At 41.4% G+C, this 20,270-nt stretch overlaps 1 protein-coding gene across 2 annotated transcripts in view; it reads right to left on the reverse strand.

The window, feature by feature from the left end:
• The window catches only part of FARP2 (FERM, ARH/RhoGEF and pleckstrin domain protein 2), a 68,620-nt gene that overhangs the window by 19,138 nt on the left and 29,212 nt on the right, over nucleotides 1-20,270 (reverse strand). Inside the window, exons 8-14 of one of the 2 annotated variants that reach the window (XM_057383604.1) lie at nucleotides 15,641-15,788; nucleotides 14,755-14,850; nucleotides 13,516-13,679; nucleotides 13,316-13,384; nucleotides 11,860-11,917; nucleotides 10,959-11,199; nucleotides 217-395 (exon numbers count right to left, since the gene is read on the reverse strand). In XM_057383604.1, coding sequence (XP_057239587.1) covers nucleotides 217-395; nucleotides 10,959-11,199; nucleotides 11,860-11,917; nucleotides 13,316-13,384; nucleotides 13,516-13,679; nucleotides 14,755-14,850; nucleotides 15,641-15,788 — 955 coding nt within the window. The remainder of the gene's footprint in view (nucleotides 1-216; nucleotides 396-10,958; nucleotides 11,200-11,859; nucleotides 11,918-13,315; nucleotides 13,385-13,515; nucleotides 13,680-14,754; nucleotides 14,851-15,640; nucleotides 15,789-20,270) is intronic. The other variant, XM_057383605.1, reaches the window with a different exon arrangement.

A 20,270-nucleotide genomic window follows, 5' to 3' on the forward strand; every position in this document is an offset into this window, starting at 1 on the left:
CTCACATCTCCAGTGCCCAGCACATCTCCAGTGCCCAGCCCAGCTCACACCTCACACCTCCAGTGCCCAGCACAGCTCACACCTCACATCTCCAGTGCCCAGCACAGCTCACACCTCATCATCTCCAGTGCCCAGCACAGCTCCCACCTCACATCTCCAGCGCCCAGCCCAGCTCACACACAGCACCATCACTCCCCAGCTCCATCACAATCTCACCTTCCGTTTCATCTCGTCATCCTCTTCTATCCTGGCCCCGCCGGCGTCGCTCAGGACAGGGCTCAGCAGAGGGGAYGAGCCCTGGGGCACTGCGTTCAAGTTCACCTGAAAGGCTGGGGTCAAGCCTAGGGGACTCTTCAGCACAAGGGAGGAGAGCTGGGCATGGTCCACGGGGAGGCCTGGGTGGGAAGACAACAAGAAAATGGAGTGGAAAAGGAGAGAAAATTATTTCAAAGATASTGCAACTAAGGTGATTATCCACTGTTACAGCAAACCAGAACTGCAATCTCATTTTAAAAAAAGACAAAAGAAAAAGAGCAAAAAGCCAAATAGATCCAAAGATTTCAGAGTGTCTCTCAGAGCAGAGGGAGTGTTCCCTGCATCCCAGAGGTTATATGGCAGTGCAATAAGGACAGACACTGTGACAATGGTGATTAAGGGAAGGATAAATTGCTTATTGTGTAGGGAAAGGTGCTGCTGAGTAGCAGCACAGTTCACAACACGGGGTTATAGTGCAGGGACAAGAATACAGCTTGTAATTTTTCCTTTTCAATGTAAGAGTTACTTTYCAACACAGGGAAAAGCTAGGACAAATTATTTCACGACTTGCCACTCCACAAGACAATGTTAAAAAGACATTGAGAAATCAAGGTATCCCCAAAATTAGTCCAAAGGGAAAGAAAAGCCTATTGCTATACAAAGGGGGAGCATAGAAGGAAGTTCATTCCTGGCTCTTCTAAGCACACAAGCAGAATAATCTCAAGGAAACCAATTTTCAACATGATCCACAGCTAAACCTGTTAGAAGCAATAGGTACTTCTTCGCTTTAGAATATTACATGTATTTTTTAAAAAAATATTATTTCATTTGTGGACCCTTTAGAGATTTCTGACACATCACAGTGAATTTCAGCCTATTTTCAGCATGCACACTCCCCCTCAGGGGTGAAAATGGCCATTCAAGATCAGCTTTTTTGGACCAAAGGAAGGTGACAGACACACCATGCCCATACAATTCCTCCTAACCTCACATACTGTTTTTCTGATCTTCCCTGTGATAAACAAACGAGTTTTCTCAGATCAGTCAACTAAGCAGATATCAGCACTTACACACCTTCAGCTCAAACCCCTCCCAAGCCTCCCAGCAGGATTTGTCGTGTCACAACTCTTGAACCACCTGCCCCAAGACAAATGGGGAAATCAACAGCCAACCCCAAACTGCCAAATCATCATTTCCCAGACTGCTTAGAAATCATCACAAAAGGCTTTWAAAAAAACCCAGCCCTCTCCAGCCAGACTTCCAGTCTGTCCTCACACCGTCACGGGTGCGCTTTCGATTCCCAGCTGCTCGGGCTTGGAAAGCACACCCAGGGCGAGGCAGCCCCAGGCTGGAATTCCACATGGACAAACGCAGGAAGCTAAACACTGCTGCACTCGGTCACCTGGAAGAGATTCAGATCATCCAGCCTGCAGAGTTAACTATTCATACTCTAGTCCAGCACCATTTCTGCAGCAGATTTCTGCTTCTCCCTGAGCATTTTGTTCATCCACGTCGCTTTTAATGTCACCCCAGGAAAGCAACACTGCTTGGCATTTGTTTYACCTATCCAGGCATTAAGTTTGCTTTTACATGCCAGGAATGCTGAAAAAAACAGCTTCCAAACAAATGGGCTTGCAAGGGTGAGGAGCTTCTTTAAGTTCTTGGAATTTAACACGAAGTAGCGACAAATTCCAGAATCTGTGACTTGAATTGCTTCCRGACAGCCTGAAAGCTCAGAAACAGGGGGAGCAAATGGGGTGGCACTTACTGCAAACCACCCTGCTTTTCAATCAGGTTGTTCTACCTTTTATCTCCTCCAACAGAAGATGGCCACTAAATTAATTTCAAATGTTGAATCTGAAAGCAAGAATCCCTGCCCAAAGTCAGAGTGACTGAGGGAAATGAGAGGCACAGAATCATAGAAGGGTTTGGGGGGAAAGGGACTTTAAAGCCCATCTCATTCCACCCCCTGCCATGGGCAGGGACCCTTCCACTGTCCCAGGGTGCTCCAAGCCCTGTCCAACCCGGCCTTGGACATTTCCAGGGATCCAGGGGCAGCCACAGCTTCTCTGGGCACCCTGTGCCAGGGCCTCACCAACCTCACAAGGAATAATTTACTCCATCTAAAACTCCYCTCCTTCAGTGTAAGGCCATTCCCTCTTATCCCCTCACTTCCTAATTTTTTTCTCCTAGAAGAGGTCAAAAAAAGTCACAGAGCAACTCAAGTTAGCTTTTTGGCTAACATTTGTTTAATTAAATATCCTAAATTAACTAAGCTYAGTGTGATGGTGTGTCTTGGCAGATGATACTACAAGGACTGAAATTTTCATTCTCTTAACTCAAGTCTCCTCCACCAGAGCAGCACAGAGGACTCCAGGCAAGCAGGTAGGATGGACAGCAATTCCTCATTCCCATGGAGAAGGATGGTAAAGAAAGAAGCCATTTCAACTGCTATTCAATGTAGAAAACTCCTAATTAGGCAGAAATGCTGATGTGAAGATTGAAACACGCGAATGATTCCCTTTGACATCAAACCCTGGTGCTCCGAGATCTTCCCTTCCCCACTGGCAGCCTCTCAGAGTTATATTAAAAGGGATTATTCTTTCAGAGGGATGCTTCTGTGCTTCAATGTTCTACATGAAGTGGAGATTTGCTCTTTACAAGTCACACAAACATCCCAAAGTGGTGTCTGTAAATGCTGTGAGCACAAGCCAGGCCTCCATGAATGCTGTGGGAATTCCCTGCTGTAGCCCAGACCATCAGACACAGCTGCAYTCTGTACACAACAAATCTCTGCCTTCACATCACACACAAAGGCACTGAAGGCAACATCCAAAAATGTATCAGCTCAGTGCAATATTCTATGTACTTGAAGATCTTTAAGTATAATAATAATTCTTATTACACTGTGTAGTTAGAAACATCTCTCCTTCAGCAAACAAACCCTTCAGAAAGACCAGCATGCACATAATTGAAATAAAAAGTACAAACTAACCAATAAAACATTGCAAAAGCACTGTAGTGTGCAAGAGCACAGCTACAGCCTCTGGTGAGGATGATGGCCTTATCTTCCAGCTAATATTGGTTACATAGAAGCAGGCTCCATCTGATTTTCACTGAGATAATATGCAGAACAGTAAGATAAGCAGCTTTTGGCATCAATTCCCAGTTATTTTTTTCGCAGGTATTTCCATTCTGCAATCTAAATTCAATTCCTACACAGAAAGACAGATTTTAGTGTACAGGTGGGCCAAAACAAAAAGCACAGGGTCTGTAAGCTTTATGCCTGGATGCTTAAAATAATTCCAAGACAGACAACTAAAACAGTATCCCAATAATACAGAGCATTATGGGATGGACAAAAGCTATGTGAGGGTCAGCTCATTATCAAAACAGAGTATCTTTTGCATTTTACAGAAAAACCTCTAAAGATACAAGTTTATTATTGCATCATTGCTATTACTGCTACTTCAAAAAGTAAGGTATTTCCAGGTTAAAGTCCTGCAGAGAATGATCAGAGAAAGATGGGAGCCTGCTCAGAGCTTCCCTTCTGCCCAATGCCCTGCTGAACCCATCTCATGCACAGACCAAATGATTATTTCTAGAGCGAAAATACACAGTATTGTTTCTAGAGTAAAGTTAGCAGCAAGCCAATGTACTACAAGTAAAACCCTGGATATTTTTTTCCTACCTTCCTTATTTCAAAACATCACAACTAGCAGATCTTCCCCCTGCAAACCYTCCCTTTAAAAAAAGACAAGAAACAGTTGGGACATAGAAAATCTTGAAAATCATCTAAGAGCCTATGAAAAGCCTATGAAAGAGACTTTAAATTCAGAGATCTCTTTTTTATCCTCACACAGGTACAGGTGAAACATTAAAGCACATTTTACATGCTGTGTATCTGTGAAATCACACCTCCACGTGGCACTATCAGAATTCCAAGGCTGGCCCTGGTTTTAGRCTTAAACAGCTGATACAACCAAAACAACCACCCTTCCTTTGCCACCTTTCTACCTTGTAAAAGCCACTGCAGGGAAAAGGATTTATCTACACATTGGTCACAGATGCCTCMAGGAGAACTAACTAGAATACATGCAATTGCCTCCACGTGCTATGTTTGCAAAAAAGGACAATCTTCCAATAAAAACATCTTTTCAGGAGGGAGAGTTCAAAGGACATACCCAGTTTAAAAGAAAAGGTCTCCAAAATAAATATAATTCCTACAAGGAAATCTCAGCTTCTAGTCCCATTTGTGTCCCAGGTAAAAGATCTGCACAAACCAGGAATTTGAAATCCACACACCAGCGTTTGCCTACTGTGCTCTATTTTCATTGAAGGGTTACAGGGGGAAAACTGCCTGGAGAAAGCTGTGAATAAAACTATAAGATGCCTTGGCTAGGAGAACAAATATTTATTCTATTTCAAAGATAAGGGTAATGAAAATAAAGCTAAAAAGCCCATGTWGTCATTTATATCAAAGTTTTCCTTGTTTTATTGCATAAACAATTAAAATTATGAATTAGTACAAATCTGTAGGTTCATAATTGGCAATCTGAACAGACACAAAGATACTGAAAACCCCAACATATAATTCAATAAACATTTATCATATAAAAGATCAAGTTCAAGAGATCAATTAAAAAATTCCAGCTCTCTTTGTTGGAATGCAATCCTTTCCTGGCAAGAGTAGCACCTATGGGATWGGGGAGTCCCTCTAACCAAGGCACATGTCCCCCTGTATGTACCGATAAATGGGAATTTGGTGTTTCGAGCAGCTGTGGAATGGCTTTGGAAAATGCACAGGAACACCTTCCCACAGAGCAGGTTCAATCAATCACCTTCCAAAATTGAACCTCCAAACCTCCAGCTCAGCCACTGGAGTAATCCTACAGGAGCCCAAAGGCAGGTAATAAATAAAGCAGATTTTATGAAGTGTTTGGGACTGTAAAGTCTCCCCATGTTGAGACAATKTATATGCACAGCCATACATATACACACAACACTGGTGACAAGTGAGGTGTGAGAGGCCCTAAAAACAACAGGCAGTGCCAGCTAAAGGACTCTAGTGAGATCTGTGATTACACTCATTCATTCCATCAGTACTGAGCAATTATGGCTTTGAACGTTTTGCAAAATGACAATAATGGGAATGACTTACCGACAGGTTTGCACCAAAAAGCATAAAATTATAACAACTTTTATGACTGTCTTCACAAAATCTTACCCCTACCAAGGCTTGCAACTAGATAAAATCTACCACCACCAAAAAAAAAAAAAAAAAAAACAAAGAAAATAAAAAAAAAAAAAAAAAAAAAAAAAAAAAAAAAAAAAAAAANAAAATCCCCAAATAAAAACATCCAACATCAAACCACAACCAAGCCACCAAAAAAACCAAAATAAAAATCCCTTAAACAAAATCACCTATGACCACAATACAAATAAGCACAGGAAAAAAGAGATCAATACTTGGTATTATCCAGATCATTCAGCAACACTGAAATTCACTGGAAATTAAAGTGAAAGTTGAGAGTAGGTTGATACATCACCCTATTCCACCCTAAGATAAAATATGGCAAGTCCTGGGAATATACAGCATGTATTACTTTACTAATGATTGAATACTTTAAAATTACAAAGTCTATGCACAATGGATAACACAAGTTAGTAAATTTAACAAAGCTTAACCAGGTGGCAGATAGGTCAGAGAATATTCCATGACCTACTTTTTGTGCAAATTAAGTTTCGTTAACTGCATAGCTGATGATCAAAAATACTCTGAAGTAGCGCTTTGCATTTAATAAATGTGTTTAAGCATCAGAAGGGATTTAARTACAAAGAGAAGTGCAGGTGGGGATTAAATTGCTCACTCAAAACACCCATATTGGTGTCTTTCAGCTGCACTGCAGAGAGCTAAGCCCAGCAGCCTGACTCMCTGGGAAAAGCCTCAATACTGGCATGCACCATAGAGCTGCATGTGTTTGCTGAAACAGAACAGAGGGACATGGAATGATGGAAACAGCTCTACTTCCCTGTGGAGCAGGAGGGATGGCCCCAGCACGCTCCCTGCACTGAGCCAGCACTGCAACAGCTGCTGGATGTGCTGTACAGAGCAGGAGAACACACCTGGAAACCCCTGTGGCTCTCCCAGTGCCAAAACAGAGCAYTAAAACCTAAAATGTGCATTTCTGCATTGGCTAGAAATGTCAGTGCCTGTGAGTGTCCCCAGCTTCCCACAGGGCAGGGGAGGAAGGCAAATGTGCAAGAAAGCACCAGCAGAGGTGAAAACACCACTCCCTGGCCACAGACTCACAAAGTTATCACCCAGRTTTTATCTGCTCTGCCTCAGCTCCTCAAATGATTCTTTCTTGMAGGCAATGCTTGACAAAGATCTTCTCATCTTCTCCTTTTTCCTAAGGCATTTCCTCTGTTTTCCACTGCTTTGGGTCTGTGAGGCTCCTGGCTCTCACCCTGCCAAGGCTCACTGCTCACCTTCACTAAAGAGAACTTGTGTGCTCAGAAAATAAACAGGAATCAGTACCAGATTTGGTATCAACATGGTAACAGGGAAATAAAACAATCCACAGGGAATAATGCTGGAAGTTAAGTGGCATCAGCACCACTCAGGACACACCACACTCCCTGCAGTTCACACTGCCCTAAAGTCAATGAAGGGGACAGGGCAGGGAAAGACATTCTCCATCACCTCAGGAGACAGCCAGGGGACAAGGGGAGAGTTCCACTGCACTGAAAAAACCCACACGTGGTGCTCATGCTCCCTGAGAAGGTCTGAGCTGTCACATTCCCTTGTGGCCAGCTGGTTTTCTCTCCATCTCTACTGGAAAGTGAATCTGGACTTATGTCTCTGAAGGAAATGATGAAAACTTTGGCTCACAGCTTTCTTGCTATAATAAAAAACTTTACTTATGAACTAAATTTTCCACTCTTTTGGGTCTGTCTGGGAAAATTCAAACAAAACAATGCAGCTCAGCACGCAAAGATATCCTCAGAARCCATATGGCTTTGGAAATCAAGTGAAACACAGAAGGAAACCATGACAGCTCTGTGCTCTCAGTCAGCCAGAGCACAGAGAGAACCAGAAGGAACAAACCAGCAGGAGCACAGCAGCAGCTCTAAACTCTCATTCTGTAACTAAAACCTTCATCTAGACAGATCTGTACCAGAGTCAAAGCTCCCCTCACCTCATCCTCACCTGTGGATCCACACAACTTGCCCTAAGCTAGAGGATTGAAATATTAGTCACTACATTCCTTTAGAAAATAAGAGGGGCATTTCACTATGAATCTTATTGCTTTCTTTAAAAAAAAAAAATCCCTGAGATTTAGAACTGCCAATGAAAGATCTGCACAGTTGCAGAATACAAGAAAAAATTTGAAGATGTCTTTTCAAACTAACTGTGGTGCAAGAAGGCAAATTGGCAAGCCTGTCCATAGAAAATACATGCAGCTTTTCCCAAGATCTTTCAAAASTAGAGAATTTAGTTGGATTTATTTCCATATTAAGCTATTCTAAAACATTTAAGGGAATGTTTGTGATTGAGGCACAGGAATGAAAGAGAGTTATACACAATAGCTGAATCCTGATTATTTTTTWAAAAGAACAAAGACAACAATAGCCTTTCTCTACATCTTTATCTATGYATTTGTCTCTGATGCTACCACCTGTTACAGAGTTTACAGACAGAATTCTGTCTTTTTGCTGGTTTTCTTTTTCCTCCTTAGGCTACATAATGTCACTCATTTTGTCAGAAATCAGACAAACCACCTAAAAAGGCACCAGCTCTGTACCCTACTGCAGACCTCCTCCAAGGCCTCTTTCAAAATGTCACACCACACACCCACAACATCATCTCCACAGGCCTCAATAAAATTCCACAAAGAGCCAGAACACACATTCACCAGGAAAGAAATGAAATAGAAGTAACATAGAGCAAAAAAAGAGCACCTTGTTGAGCATTACTGGAGATCTGAGCAAATACTTTGTTCTAAATGTGCTTTGTTTTTCTGTGCTGTAGGAAGAGGGGACAGGTTTCTCATAGGACAACAAAGATAGCACTCAAACACGAGGTAAAAGCAAGACTGAGCAGAATAATCGTACCTTGGTAAAACAAAACTGGAAGAAATAAATGGGTGACTAAAGGAGTTTTTACCTCCTTGTGTTCTGCCTCATGTTGAGAAGTATTCCATCATGGTTTTAGTTAGCAGAATTTTGAGAAATAATAGTATTTTATAAATGTTTGAGTAAACAATGAAGGTCTTTAACAATATATCAAGACCACATTTAAACTGGTATCAGTAATATTGATCATAAAGTTACACTTGTAACTAAGCTGCTTGTTTTGGAGGCATCGACTGTGTCAGTACTGCACTCTCTCTGCAAAGGACTGAAAACCCCAAAACCAAATGGCTGAAGGAGATGATGCTTYCCATCACAAGATTTGGGTCAGGTGTTACAGATTTCCCATTCTTGCTTCATATAGTCTAAAAAATGCTCTTAGGAGCTGAAGCTYAGAATTTCACCCCCACAATCTATGGCAGGTGGGAAGGACATTTCACAACTTTTGCTGTTTTGCCTCAAGAAATGTTGCTAAAATAATGTGACCAGCTAAGCAACAATTCATTTGTCTTTTTGATTACACTTTCTTACTTACAGCTCAAGTCTCACATCAAAGTCACCTGTCCAAAAGAATTTACAAAAGCCCTGAAGCTCTGTCTGTTGTCTCCAGYTTTCACCTCTCCTAACAACTCATTTCTCAGAAAAATTAAAGTATTTTTCTGAATGCAGTCCATATTTTAAAGAAAAAGTTAAAGCTACCACCAGGTTTACCACCAGCTGTCCTCCAGATACAGGACACTTCTCTGAATTAATCTGCAAATATTTTTATGCAGAGTGATTAATAAGCAGAAAGAAGGGACGTGTGATGGGGATTAAGTGCTTTTAGAGTCTCTGTATATATCCAAACTGCTGCAAAATTTTTGCTGCTGGACTGCTGAAGACACCTGGAAGTCAGTAAATAAGCTTGTCTTCACAAGGAGTTTGCTAACTGCTATTTCCATTTGGTTGTAAACACATTTCCTCTTCCAAACCACCACACAGATAGGTACAAGACATTCTTCTAAGCACAGATGGGTTGCATAGGTTGAGATTTTAAAACTGTCCTTCAGAGATGATTTGAAGATTGTTCAGTTTTTTTTGATTATGGAAACAGAAACAAAGYCAAAGTGAGGATCTTGCTACAGCGCAGGAAAACAGGCAGTTTATGGATGCAGCTGTTGGTGAACAAGCATGARTTAAAGTGACTGTTTTATTGGGATTTTGGAGGAACAGCATATTATGTGAGACTCTTACAATATGTTTACAGCCGAAGAAATTCTTCAGTACACTGTGAGTTATGATGTTTGCATGAGCCAGTTGATATTTAAATTCTCTGAAATCAGTGTTTTTTCCTAAATGCAGTATTTTCCAGTACTGTAGCCTATYATAACCCATTCTTGATGCAGTGTAAGGCACAGAAATACAGCACCAAAACTTGGATGCTTTGAGRGACATTGAAGAGGCACAGAAATTTTTTAAAAAATTAAAAATCAACTATGTTATGTGATTTAAAATCCAGCCACTGGATTGAGTGATATAAAACCCTATCGACTCCAAGCCTGAACAGCACAGAGGAATCCACCACAAAAATCAAGGCAATCAATTGATATGTGACTTCTCCGTCCAGTCTTCTTGCGTGAGATTTTTTAAATTATTCTGAAAGTCAAAGGCAAAGCTGTCCCCGGCGCTTTGAGCGAAGGGGTTACTAAAGAAAAGGTTGACATCCAGCGGCGCGGCCGTGCCGGAGTCCCAGGAGTCGGTGTCCGTGCTGCTGGAATCTTCGGTGGTGGTGGGCGGATAGCTCAGCTGCTCCAGCTGGTCGATGATGTCCGTGAACTGGAAGGCGGAGCTGGACTCGGAGCGCACGGAGCAGGCGGGGAAGTTGAGCATGGAGCTGGCCTCGGAATGGTTGGCGGAGCCGTAGGCGGGCAGGGAGCAGGGCCCRTTCAGCGGCAGGTTGTTGAGGGAGCTGCTCTCCGAGCGGTTGTTGATGAGGGAGCTTGTTTCCGAGGGGCTCAGGAGGCTTTGCATTCTGCTCGCCTGAGCCTTCACCTCAAACAGCTCCGAGGTGTCCGATGGCCTCTCGTTGCCGTTGAAATCGCTCCCTTCTTCAAACTCAAACTCCTCTTCCATGTTCATATCCACGGCCTCGGTTGAGTACCTGTCAGGGCTCGACTGGGCAGAGACCGTGTTTTGCTGGAGGGCGTCTGTAGTTAAACCAGCYGACTCTGACAGACACTTAGAAAACTCAGAGCCCTTCAACTCTAACCCACTGTACACATAGGAAAATGCCTCAGAGCCCCCAGCAAAAAAGGACATTTCTGCTGGGTCATCATCAATAAACTCCTCTGACACCTGTAACTGTGAACTGGTCAGGGTGAAAAGAGGGGCACCTCGGCTGCCACGCTGCTGCTCTTTTTCAGCAAYGAATACACCTGTGGTAAAGTCATCCTCATCATTGTCATTTTTACAACCAGCAACCCTGCTCTCCTTACTATTCCTCTCTAYATCTACATCTACAGCACAACCACTCTCAACAACAGGACAAGACGGGTTACAGTTTCCTGCAACACTACCAAACCCAACACCTTGGAGCACGGGAGATCCAGGCCGCTGCATCAGCTTCCTCCCCGCTTCTTCCACTGGTGCTGCAGTGGTTTTGTCTGGAATCCTGGTGAACGATGCTCGGGATTCCAAGGAGGAAGGGCTGGGTTCAGCAAAGATGGGCAGGATGGAAGTGGGGCTGGCTGAGGAGTGAACCGAGTGGAAGGGGGCAGYTGTTGAGGCAGGAGACCCTGGAGTTCTCAAGCCCTCAGTGAATGGGACACTCTAAAAGGGAGGAAGAGCAGAAACACAACACATAGAAAGGTTTTTGTAATACACAAAACCAAATGTAACATCCAGCTACATACAGATGCAGATAYACGCTCAAGAGCAGCTCACTTAACAGCAAACACTGCACAGAACGTGATCCAGCAGCCCCTGCAGAAGGCAAGGCTTTTTTCCTTAATTCTCACAACTGGATGGAAAATTAAATAAATGTCTTTTATAGCTGAACAAGCATCCACAAGGAAAAATAACCAAATGACAGTGAAATTCCACGATGCTTCCTTAACCCCTCCCACATAACACAAGTGCATTCAGTGAAATGATTGTTTCTTGCCGTGTCCTGCAGAAGCATCTTACAATGACCTTGAGACTGCCAGAAAGCAGTCAAAAGCACCTGGAGATAAAACTAATCCTTGAAATAATAACATACTAGAAAGTCCAATATTTCCTTTTCAGTTCAGTGGAATTTTGAGTAAAATGTGACTCACTTTACACTCCATTGGCTCCAACTATCAAATTAGCAGCACCAACAAAAAGAACTGTGGAGCCAGCCAAAGAGCAAACAGTGGAAGCAGTTCTSAGTTGACTCTTTCACCCTCAAGAGRGAAAGGTGTTTGTCAGTGCCCCTGACCACAGCACTGAGAGCACTGCAGAACTGACCTGCTTTGGCACGTCTGTGTTGGAGGTGCGAGTGGACGCTCTGACCTTGCTGTGCCTCCTGTGGAACAGAGCAGCCTGTCAGCATCCAAGACATGAATCAGCCTCCTTCCTTCCCCCATCACCTACTGCCATCCCATAGCCAACAGAAACAGCTCAAGCTCTACTTTATCATGTTTTGTTAATAACTAGTTCAAGTTTTAAAAGGTCAAAAGAGTTGTAAATTAAATGATGCAAGAGTAAGAAATGTAGAAAAATGGAATAAAGCAAGATCCAGCTCATTCACAGAATAAGAGAATCATTAAGGTTGGAAAAGATCTCCAAGATTATCAAGTCTAACTGTTCCCCCCACACTAACCCATGTCCCCAAGTGCTTTATCTGCACATTTTCTCCAGGGATAGCRACTCCAACCCTTCCCTGGGCAGCCTGTGCCAGTGCCTGACCACTCTTTCAGCGAAGAATTTTTTCCCAGTATCCAATCTAAACCTCCCCTGGCACAATTTGATGCTGTTTCCTCTTGTCCTGTCACTTGTTACCTGGGAGAAGAGACCAAACCCACCTGGCTGGTGAGGATCTCTTGRTACCACCAAAGGAGAAATAAAGAAMAACTTGGGGCTGAACATTAAATAGCACACTTTAGTTTAACTCCTGCCTCTGTCCTTCCTTTGTCATCATTATAAACATCTATAAACAAATGGCTCCAGAACCAGGATGAGCTAATCTGCAACAATTTTGCAAATATTTACAAATTCAGTCAACCATATAAAATTCTAGATGTAAGACTCCAAAAAGTGGTATCATGCATTACACTTGTGGTTAGATTCATTCTATGTCAATAATTTAAAAAAAAAATCAAATTTCCACATAGAAAAGGAGCTCAACTGGAGTCTGAGACATTAAAAATATTTATTAATAATAGATTAATGCAAACTTTTGAAAATTCTTAATAAGTCCCTATAATTTTTTGTATTAGGAGTAGGAATTTCCCACATGTAGACAGGACAGTTTCAGAGTCAAGTAATGAAAAGACAATTTTATAATGAAAATGCACATTCTTAATTTACATATTTTTATGTTTAGAAACAAATGAGTATTTTAGCTCACAGTTTCAAACTTGTAGGTTCCAAGTTCAGTTATGTGCTCTGCCACTGGYTGATTGCACAGCTCCAGGGGCACACAGACAGGTCCTCACTAATGTCAGGCAATCTGCAGTATGTGCTGAACCTTTATAYAGCTAAGCATCACATTGTGCACAGACATCCAAACATGGCACCAAAACTTCCCTGAGCTTCTCATATCATCACAAAATAATATTTTTTTTACATTTTAGTTTAGCTACCTTGAATATGAGGAAAACCTTAGTAACTGAGAATGAGCCTGCCTCCAAGCAGCATTAGGCAATAAGGGCACTGTGAAAGTCTCATCCATATTTCACCTTACAAAGCTGTTTCATCTTACCTTTCATATGGGGTTCTCTTCATCCCACTGTCCTTAATATAATCCACTAGCTGCTTCTGTGTTCGCCCACTGTGAACCCACAGAAGTACAAAGGTTATCAAACACAGGGGATGAGCATTAGAGGTGGAATGATTTTAGAATGCATCTTCCTTTTAATCTCATTTCCTAAGACAAAATCAGTGTGCTCTGTTTCTCCCTACCTGTATCTGAAGGATGACCCTCTGCTGAAGAACACTGCTTTAGCCTTTGGCTTTGGCTGGTCAAAGAGCCTAAAGAATGTGTGATACTCAACACAGATTTTCCAGAAGTTTTTACACTCGTCCCTACTTCCCAAAAGAAACTCCAATGTGTCTTGATACGGGCCCTGAGGAAAAAAACACAGAAGTAGCACCTGAAATGACAATGAGGAGGGAAGGAAGGCACAAATGGGTAACAACAAAAAAGCTGAGATCCAGTGAGATGCAGGATTTTGCTAAGTCACTTCTCATATGCCTTAAAGCAATGGGAGTGATTCTGAATGCAGTAAAAAATCATTTAATAGCTTTCAAAAAGGTTTGCTTACCTTGAAACTGTAAAAGTGTTTAAAAAGTACTTGACTTTAAATACGCTCAATAAAACCCACCTTTAGAAATATCAAAGAAATTTAAATAGTAGCTATTTTAAAATACTATTCTTTTCTTAGGAGTTCTGATGATTGTCTCCCTGAAATTTAGACAAAACTGGAAAATACTGCATATGTCAAAGCACAGTTATCACATGAAATTTCTGGGTGTCTCTTTGTGAGACACATTGCTGCACAAGTGGACAGTGTGTCCCATTTCAGGTGTCATTATATTATATTATATCCAAACTGGGTTTCTCCCCCATTATAATATAAATTAAGCACTGAATGCAATCTAGTCATCCAGAGTGGAAGCAACAGCAACTTCAGTGACATCTGGCATCAAAATAATCTGCTTTAAATCAGCTAAGCATGAAATATATCACCTGTGCTACACAGAAGTATAGAAAAGATAAAGCAAGAGAAATCACAACATGCTTAAAATTAATCTATAACAATATCATTTCAACCACCTATTCCTACCTGAGGTGTATCAGGTTATTTGAATCAAGAAACTGGATGTAACTTTTTCAGAGTCACAAGTTTTCAAGTGGAAATACTGAGACAGGGTGCACCAAATACTTRGGTCTGATAATATTTTTCTGTCCTACATTTATACATGTGTAAGCTTGTGTCAAGGCTAAACTGAGATTGAAATACAAAACCTGAAGATCCTRAATTGTGGGGTGAGAAAGGAAAGATTTACACTTGAATGATGAAGCCAAACCTGCCCTGTGAGGCTGTTCTATAAAATCACAGACTCCAGAAGCATTCATAATAAAATGAAGCATGGGTATTTTTTTCAACTCTGATCAGTCTGTATGACAGTAAAACTTACACAGACCTCTGGGTGGAGCTTAATAAGGAATCTTTTCCTCTTGAAGCTCAGTTTACGGACCTTGGACCAGTTGAASGTATTGATTTTCGTGTTACCCTAAATTAAAACAAGAAAATTCAAAGTTGGCAAAAAGCTTCAGAAAAGCAGAGTATCAAACAAAATTCTGCTGTGGGTTAATGTGGATACCTTCCCCCCAACACATTTATATTTTATTTTAATTCAGATTTATAGTTCTGGTGACAATATTCCCCTAAAGAAGAGAGGCCACTGAGCAGTCTGAGAGGAATTGCAGGACTGCAGTGGCTGATGCACCTCCAAAAAGCAGCTGCCCCACAATAATCAAAGAACAGGTGAGACACAACTGAGCACCCAAATGGAAATATTTCAGGAGATCAGCTGCCTCTGTGTTTTGGGGAGAGGAAAACAGTGTCATTGCATTCATAATCAGGATTCTGAGCACTGAGTTGTTTATTTAATACTACAAACACAACACTAACTGGTCCAATCACTCCAATCAATCAGGACTTCTGTACATTAAGAACAACAATATCCCAGCAAAAATACACTGGAAAATTAAAAGAAGAGAAACCAGACCAAAATTCCGGGATGACAGACCTGTCCCAGGGCTGTGCCAAATGAATTGATGATTTTCTCTGATCACACACTTAACCCCAAACAAACTTTGCCATCATTGCTGGTTTTGATGCTCTTCACTCTGCACCAAGAAGAACAAGCTGCACCAAACAGCATTTTGGGGGCYTAAAAAACACTCCTTGACCATCGAACATGTTAAATTTTCAAGACATCAGGGACACCTGATGTTAAAAGGACTTACTCCAGGATGTGCTAAAGGACAGACAGACACAGTTTTCCCTCCCTGCCATACCTGGAACACCAGCACACCCATGTGTGACACTGCCAGATTGATTTTGGTGCCCTCACGGTCAGAGGCAAGGTGGAATCTGATGCCATACATCTCCAGTTTCCGGGCAATTTCAAGTACTTGAAAGTCAGATTCAGCAGGAGTTTGACCCCTAAAATGAGGAAGAAAAATAAAGTTTCAAGAACAATCTTGATTCTCCAACACTGCCAACATGGTTAACACACTTAAGTCTGAACTTAGGCACTAAAAGAGAATTTTCTGTCTCATCTAGTTGGGCAGCTGTACTCTAAGTTATGTGTTACACTGAAAGCTCTGTAATGACACAGCTGATGACCAATGTCAAAGATGACATTCCAAGAGATGCTGAAAATTATGTTAATTAGCTGAGCTTTCTCAGTTTAGAAATTATAAAGTTGAACAAATGCAAATTCAATCCACAGTGCTCCTCATTCTGCTTGCTTGGGTACACATTAGCATTAACTAGGGTAAGAAGTGAGAGCTGGCAGAGTCACACAGCCAGCAAAACAGAAATAAAGCAAATACTGCATGAGAATGACCCTTTTTAGGTCAGGTTTTGGGACCATAAAATTATTACTCTATTACTACCAGGGTGCAACACATTCCCCCAGTCCTTGGCTGGATAATTCCCTCCCTGTCAAGGAATCCAGAGAAGGATCTTTAAAATGAACCTTCATCTGCTGTCAAAATTACGCTAAAAACAGGAGGAAGCTAAACACAGACAGGAGCAACTTCTCTGTGGGTTCACAGGTGCACAAGGTTCAAAACAGCAGCACAGGGAATGCTCAAGACTCTGGCACACACCGGTCACAGTTTCAGCCCTCACTGCCTGCTCCCCAGGTTAGCTGATGTCAAACCACTAACACTTTGTTCTCATGCATGAAAACAGCCCTTTTTCCTCCTCACTCCCCCCAGTTTTCCTCCATGACAGAGTGTATGAGATTGTAGTGCATTTTCAGCTGGTACTTGTACTGACAAGAGCTTTTGCCTGTAAGTCAAAAGCACTCTCTGTAAGTTCATAGGTCCTGACAAGGCATTTAGGATTCTCCAATAACAAGCAAATGGTGCTGTGGAAATGAAGTTCTTAGAATCATAGAATTATTAAGGCTGGAAAAGATCATGAAGATCATAATGTCCAACCGTTGTTACTGATCCTGCCACAGTTACACTACAAAGCAAAAGAGTCTTCATCACAAACATAAGCACGTCACCCGAAGAGATCTCTGAACTACAAATAGCCTGCAGGAAAACACCACCACCCAGTTACAGATGTAATATGGTCCCAGGAGAATCAGGAAAGGCAGGAGAATCTTGTSCTGTGCTAACCCCAAGGAAACCSCACTGCAGAGCTGCCTCCAGATCTGGGGGTCTCAGCATAAGTGGACATTCCATGAGATGGAGTAAGACCAGAGGAGGGCACAGAGATGCTCCARGGGCTGGGGCCCCTCTGCTCTGGTGACAGGCTGGGAGAGCTGGKGGTGYTCACCTGGAGAAGAGAAGGCTCTGGGGAGACCCCACTGTGGCCTTTCAGTACTTCCCAAGGGCTTTAAAAAAGAGAGGGACTTTTTACACAGACAGAAGGTGAGAAGAAAARGGGGAATGGTTTTAAACTAAAAGAGATGAGATGAAGATTACATTAGGATAAATTGTTCCCTGTGAGGGTGGTGAGGCCCTGGCACAGGGTGCCCAGAGAAGCTGTGGCTGCCCCTGGATCCCTGGAAGTGTTCAAGGCCAGGCTGGAGAGGGCCTGGAGCACCCTGGGATGGTGGAAGGTGTCCCTGCCCATGGTGGGGGTGGATGGGATGAACTTTAAGGTCCCTTCCATCCCAAACCACTCTGGAATTCTATGGATTGTGCAGCAGCACAGGACCTGCTGGGGCATTCAGAGCAGTGAGGCTGTATCAGCCACAGCTGCAGAAAGTGATGCCCCACATCACCACTAATGATTAGAAATAACAAATACCAAATTACTTCCATGTGCAAGCTCACTAGGACACACGTAATAGAAAGCTATTATTATTCTATTTACAAACAACCAGTGCTGGAACCAGATTAGATTCCTGCACACASAGACTAAGCCAAATTTTACAAGCCTTTTTTTTTCCAAGAAAAGGCCTTCCTCCATAAATCTGCACTTCTTTTTAACAGATGATGAACTATTTTTAGCATTACCTGTTTTTGTGTGCTATGTAGTGCCAACCWCAACACTGGTACTAAATAAATTCTCCTGCTCCCTTGAGTGGCCTTTCAAGTCATACTGCTTTAAAATACCTCCTTTTTTACCTACCTAGAATTGTGTGTTACATCAAACAACACTTGAACACCATACAGATTTTTAAAAATATAAATAGAGAATACTGAAGTGAATTATTTTACATTTGAATTTAACAAAACTAGATTTAAAAAAAAATATAAATAGAGAATATTGAAGTGAATGATTATTACATTCAAATTTAACCGAACTAGGGATAATGACAATATATATTAACTCTACAATTCAGGATACAATTATKAAACTTATTTTGCATGCTACAGTTTTAAAAATAGAAGTTATTAGAAAAAACAATGCTTCTTTGATACTTAGTAAAATATYCTTTAGAGTAAAACACACACACATACACAAAATGCCCTGAGAAAAAAAGCCTGAGCGTGCACATGTTTGACAACAGGATTTCAGCAGTGTTCTGTTGCCTTGCTCATTCTGGAGGACAAAACAAAGAATCTAAAGCACTACAGCAGGAAATCACAAATTTATTTTGCCAGCTGCAGCAGGCAGGGATTCAATGACATTCCTGACTTTACAAGTTCAGTCCATAACCCACCCTTACCCAAACATCATTATTATGTGACCACGTAACATAAAGAGGACAACACGAGAGGAACAAAAACCTGATATCAAATGGAAAAAGAAATGCCAAACTACAGACTCTTGCAGCTGCATTTCTACCAGTGTTACTACCACGTGTACTAGTTGTGTCTAAGGGCTTCAGCTGCTAAAGCAGTTTTCTCTTCCCTTCACTGAAATGAGTAAAGTTGGAGTAAATGCTTTTAATATTGGCTTTAAGTCATGTTTTCCATTTCCACCACAGATTCCTTAACTACGTCAAAAAGTCTGGAGTTCCACGGTTCCTATTTATTAAACATACACAAGACAAAAGAGGTAGAACATAAAATCCTACTTTTGGCCAGAGCTTCCTGAGTTACACTCTGAGGGCACTGTGTGWAACTCCCACCCACACTAATTCCTGCTGTAATTCTTCTGAATACAGCAACATTAAGAATGAAAGCAGGGCTTTGTCTTTTAAAGAGGGTGCTGAGGTTGGGAAGCAGGGTTGGAAGGGAAGGAAAGCAAAAACAAAAAATGGCAACCAGAAAATTGGAGCTCATGGTACTAAAAATTCCTCATGAACAGCCTGGTGTAACTGATGTAGAACCACTGACAGTTATTTCATGTACCATTAGATATTATAAAAAAAAATCTCATTAAAAGACAAAAGGACAAGAGACAATTTTAAGAGTGTTCTCTTGCACACAACCTGCCTGTACCAAGCAAAGCAGGCTGAGCTGGTGTGGAGGAGCAGGAGCAGAGCCAGGCAGCTCTGGCTGTGCCACAAACGGGTGCAAAGTGAGGCAGTTTCACAAATTGCCCTCAGATGCTGCCTACAGGCTTAGCTGAACAGCCCAGCCCCAAAACAATCTGCTCTAATTTTGTTCAGCCATTAAGCAGATAAATCTACTTAATCTTCCCCAGGTCAATGGATGACAGACTAATATCAGTATTTCCAGCAAAAACTGCTGTCAGTGCAATAGGTGTTAGTCCAAAAGGTCCTTACAACCATCTAGCTAGACAAATATTGGTAGAGTTACAATATTAATGGATTCAAAATAAAGTATTGGGTGATTTACAGAGCCTCTAAATACAGTGATTAATACAGAACTTTAAAGATGAAGTGTCAAGTTCAAGATATTTCTCATTTAAACACAATTTAAAGAATTTAAATTCATGGACAACTAACAAATTGTGAAAGGACATGGGGGATAACAGTAAATATAAATATAAATCTATCAAATCTACTTCTTTCTTGATCCATGTATATACAGACAAGAAACCACAGACACATGAACACAGGCAAAATGTGTCGTGTTAAATCCTGAACTGCACTCACCTGACAGCAAGTATTATACTACTCACAGGAAGGCAGAAAACATTGTATTTTAAATGTCTGGGTGCCAGGATTTAACTGCACCAGCACCAATGCAACATCTACAAAATACACACCTTCTATTTTTAATAAATAATAAAAATAAARTAAGCTAATTCAGGCTCTTRCTGAAGCAATAAATTATGTGCTACACTAAAAATAGAAYTCATCGTATTTATCATTACTACATTTGCAAAATATAGAAACCATATTCCTGTATTTGTGAAAGGAAAAGAAAGTCAAAGAAAAAGAAGTGTTTAATAGAAAATAAGCATTCAATTGCCATCTTTCCTATTACAACATCCTCAATATACAGAATGGATTGGATACACAGGTTCTGTTTTATTGAGGGTGATGATGTTCTACCACTTCTAACAGCTACAACTAAAGCACTTATAAAAGCAATTTAAAAG

Source organism: Malurus melanocephalus, unplaced genomic scaffold, assembly GCF_030028575.1.
Source record: "Malurus melanocephalus ecotype Western Australia unplaced genomic scaffold, MMel_1.1 scaffold_644, whole genome shotgun sequence".
NCBI lineage: Eukaryota > Metazoa > Chordata > Aves > Passeriformes > Maluridae > Malurus > Malurus melanocephalus.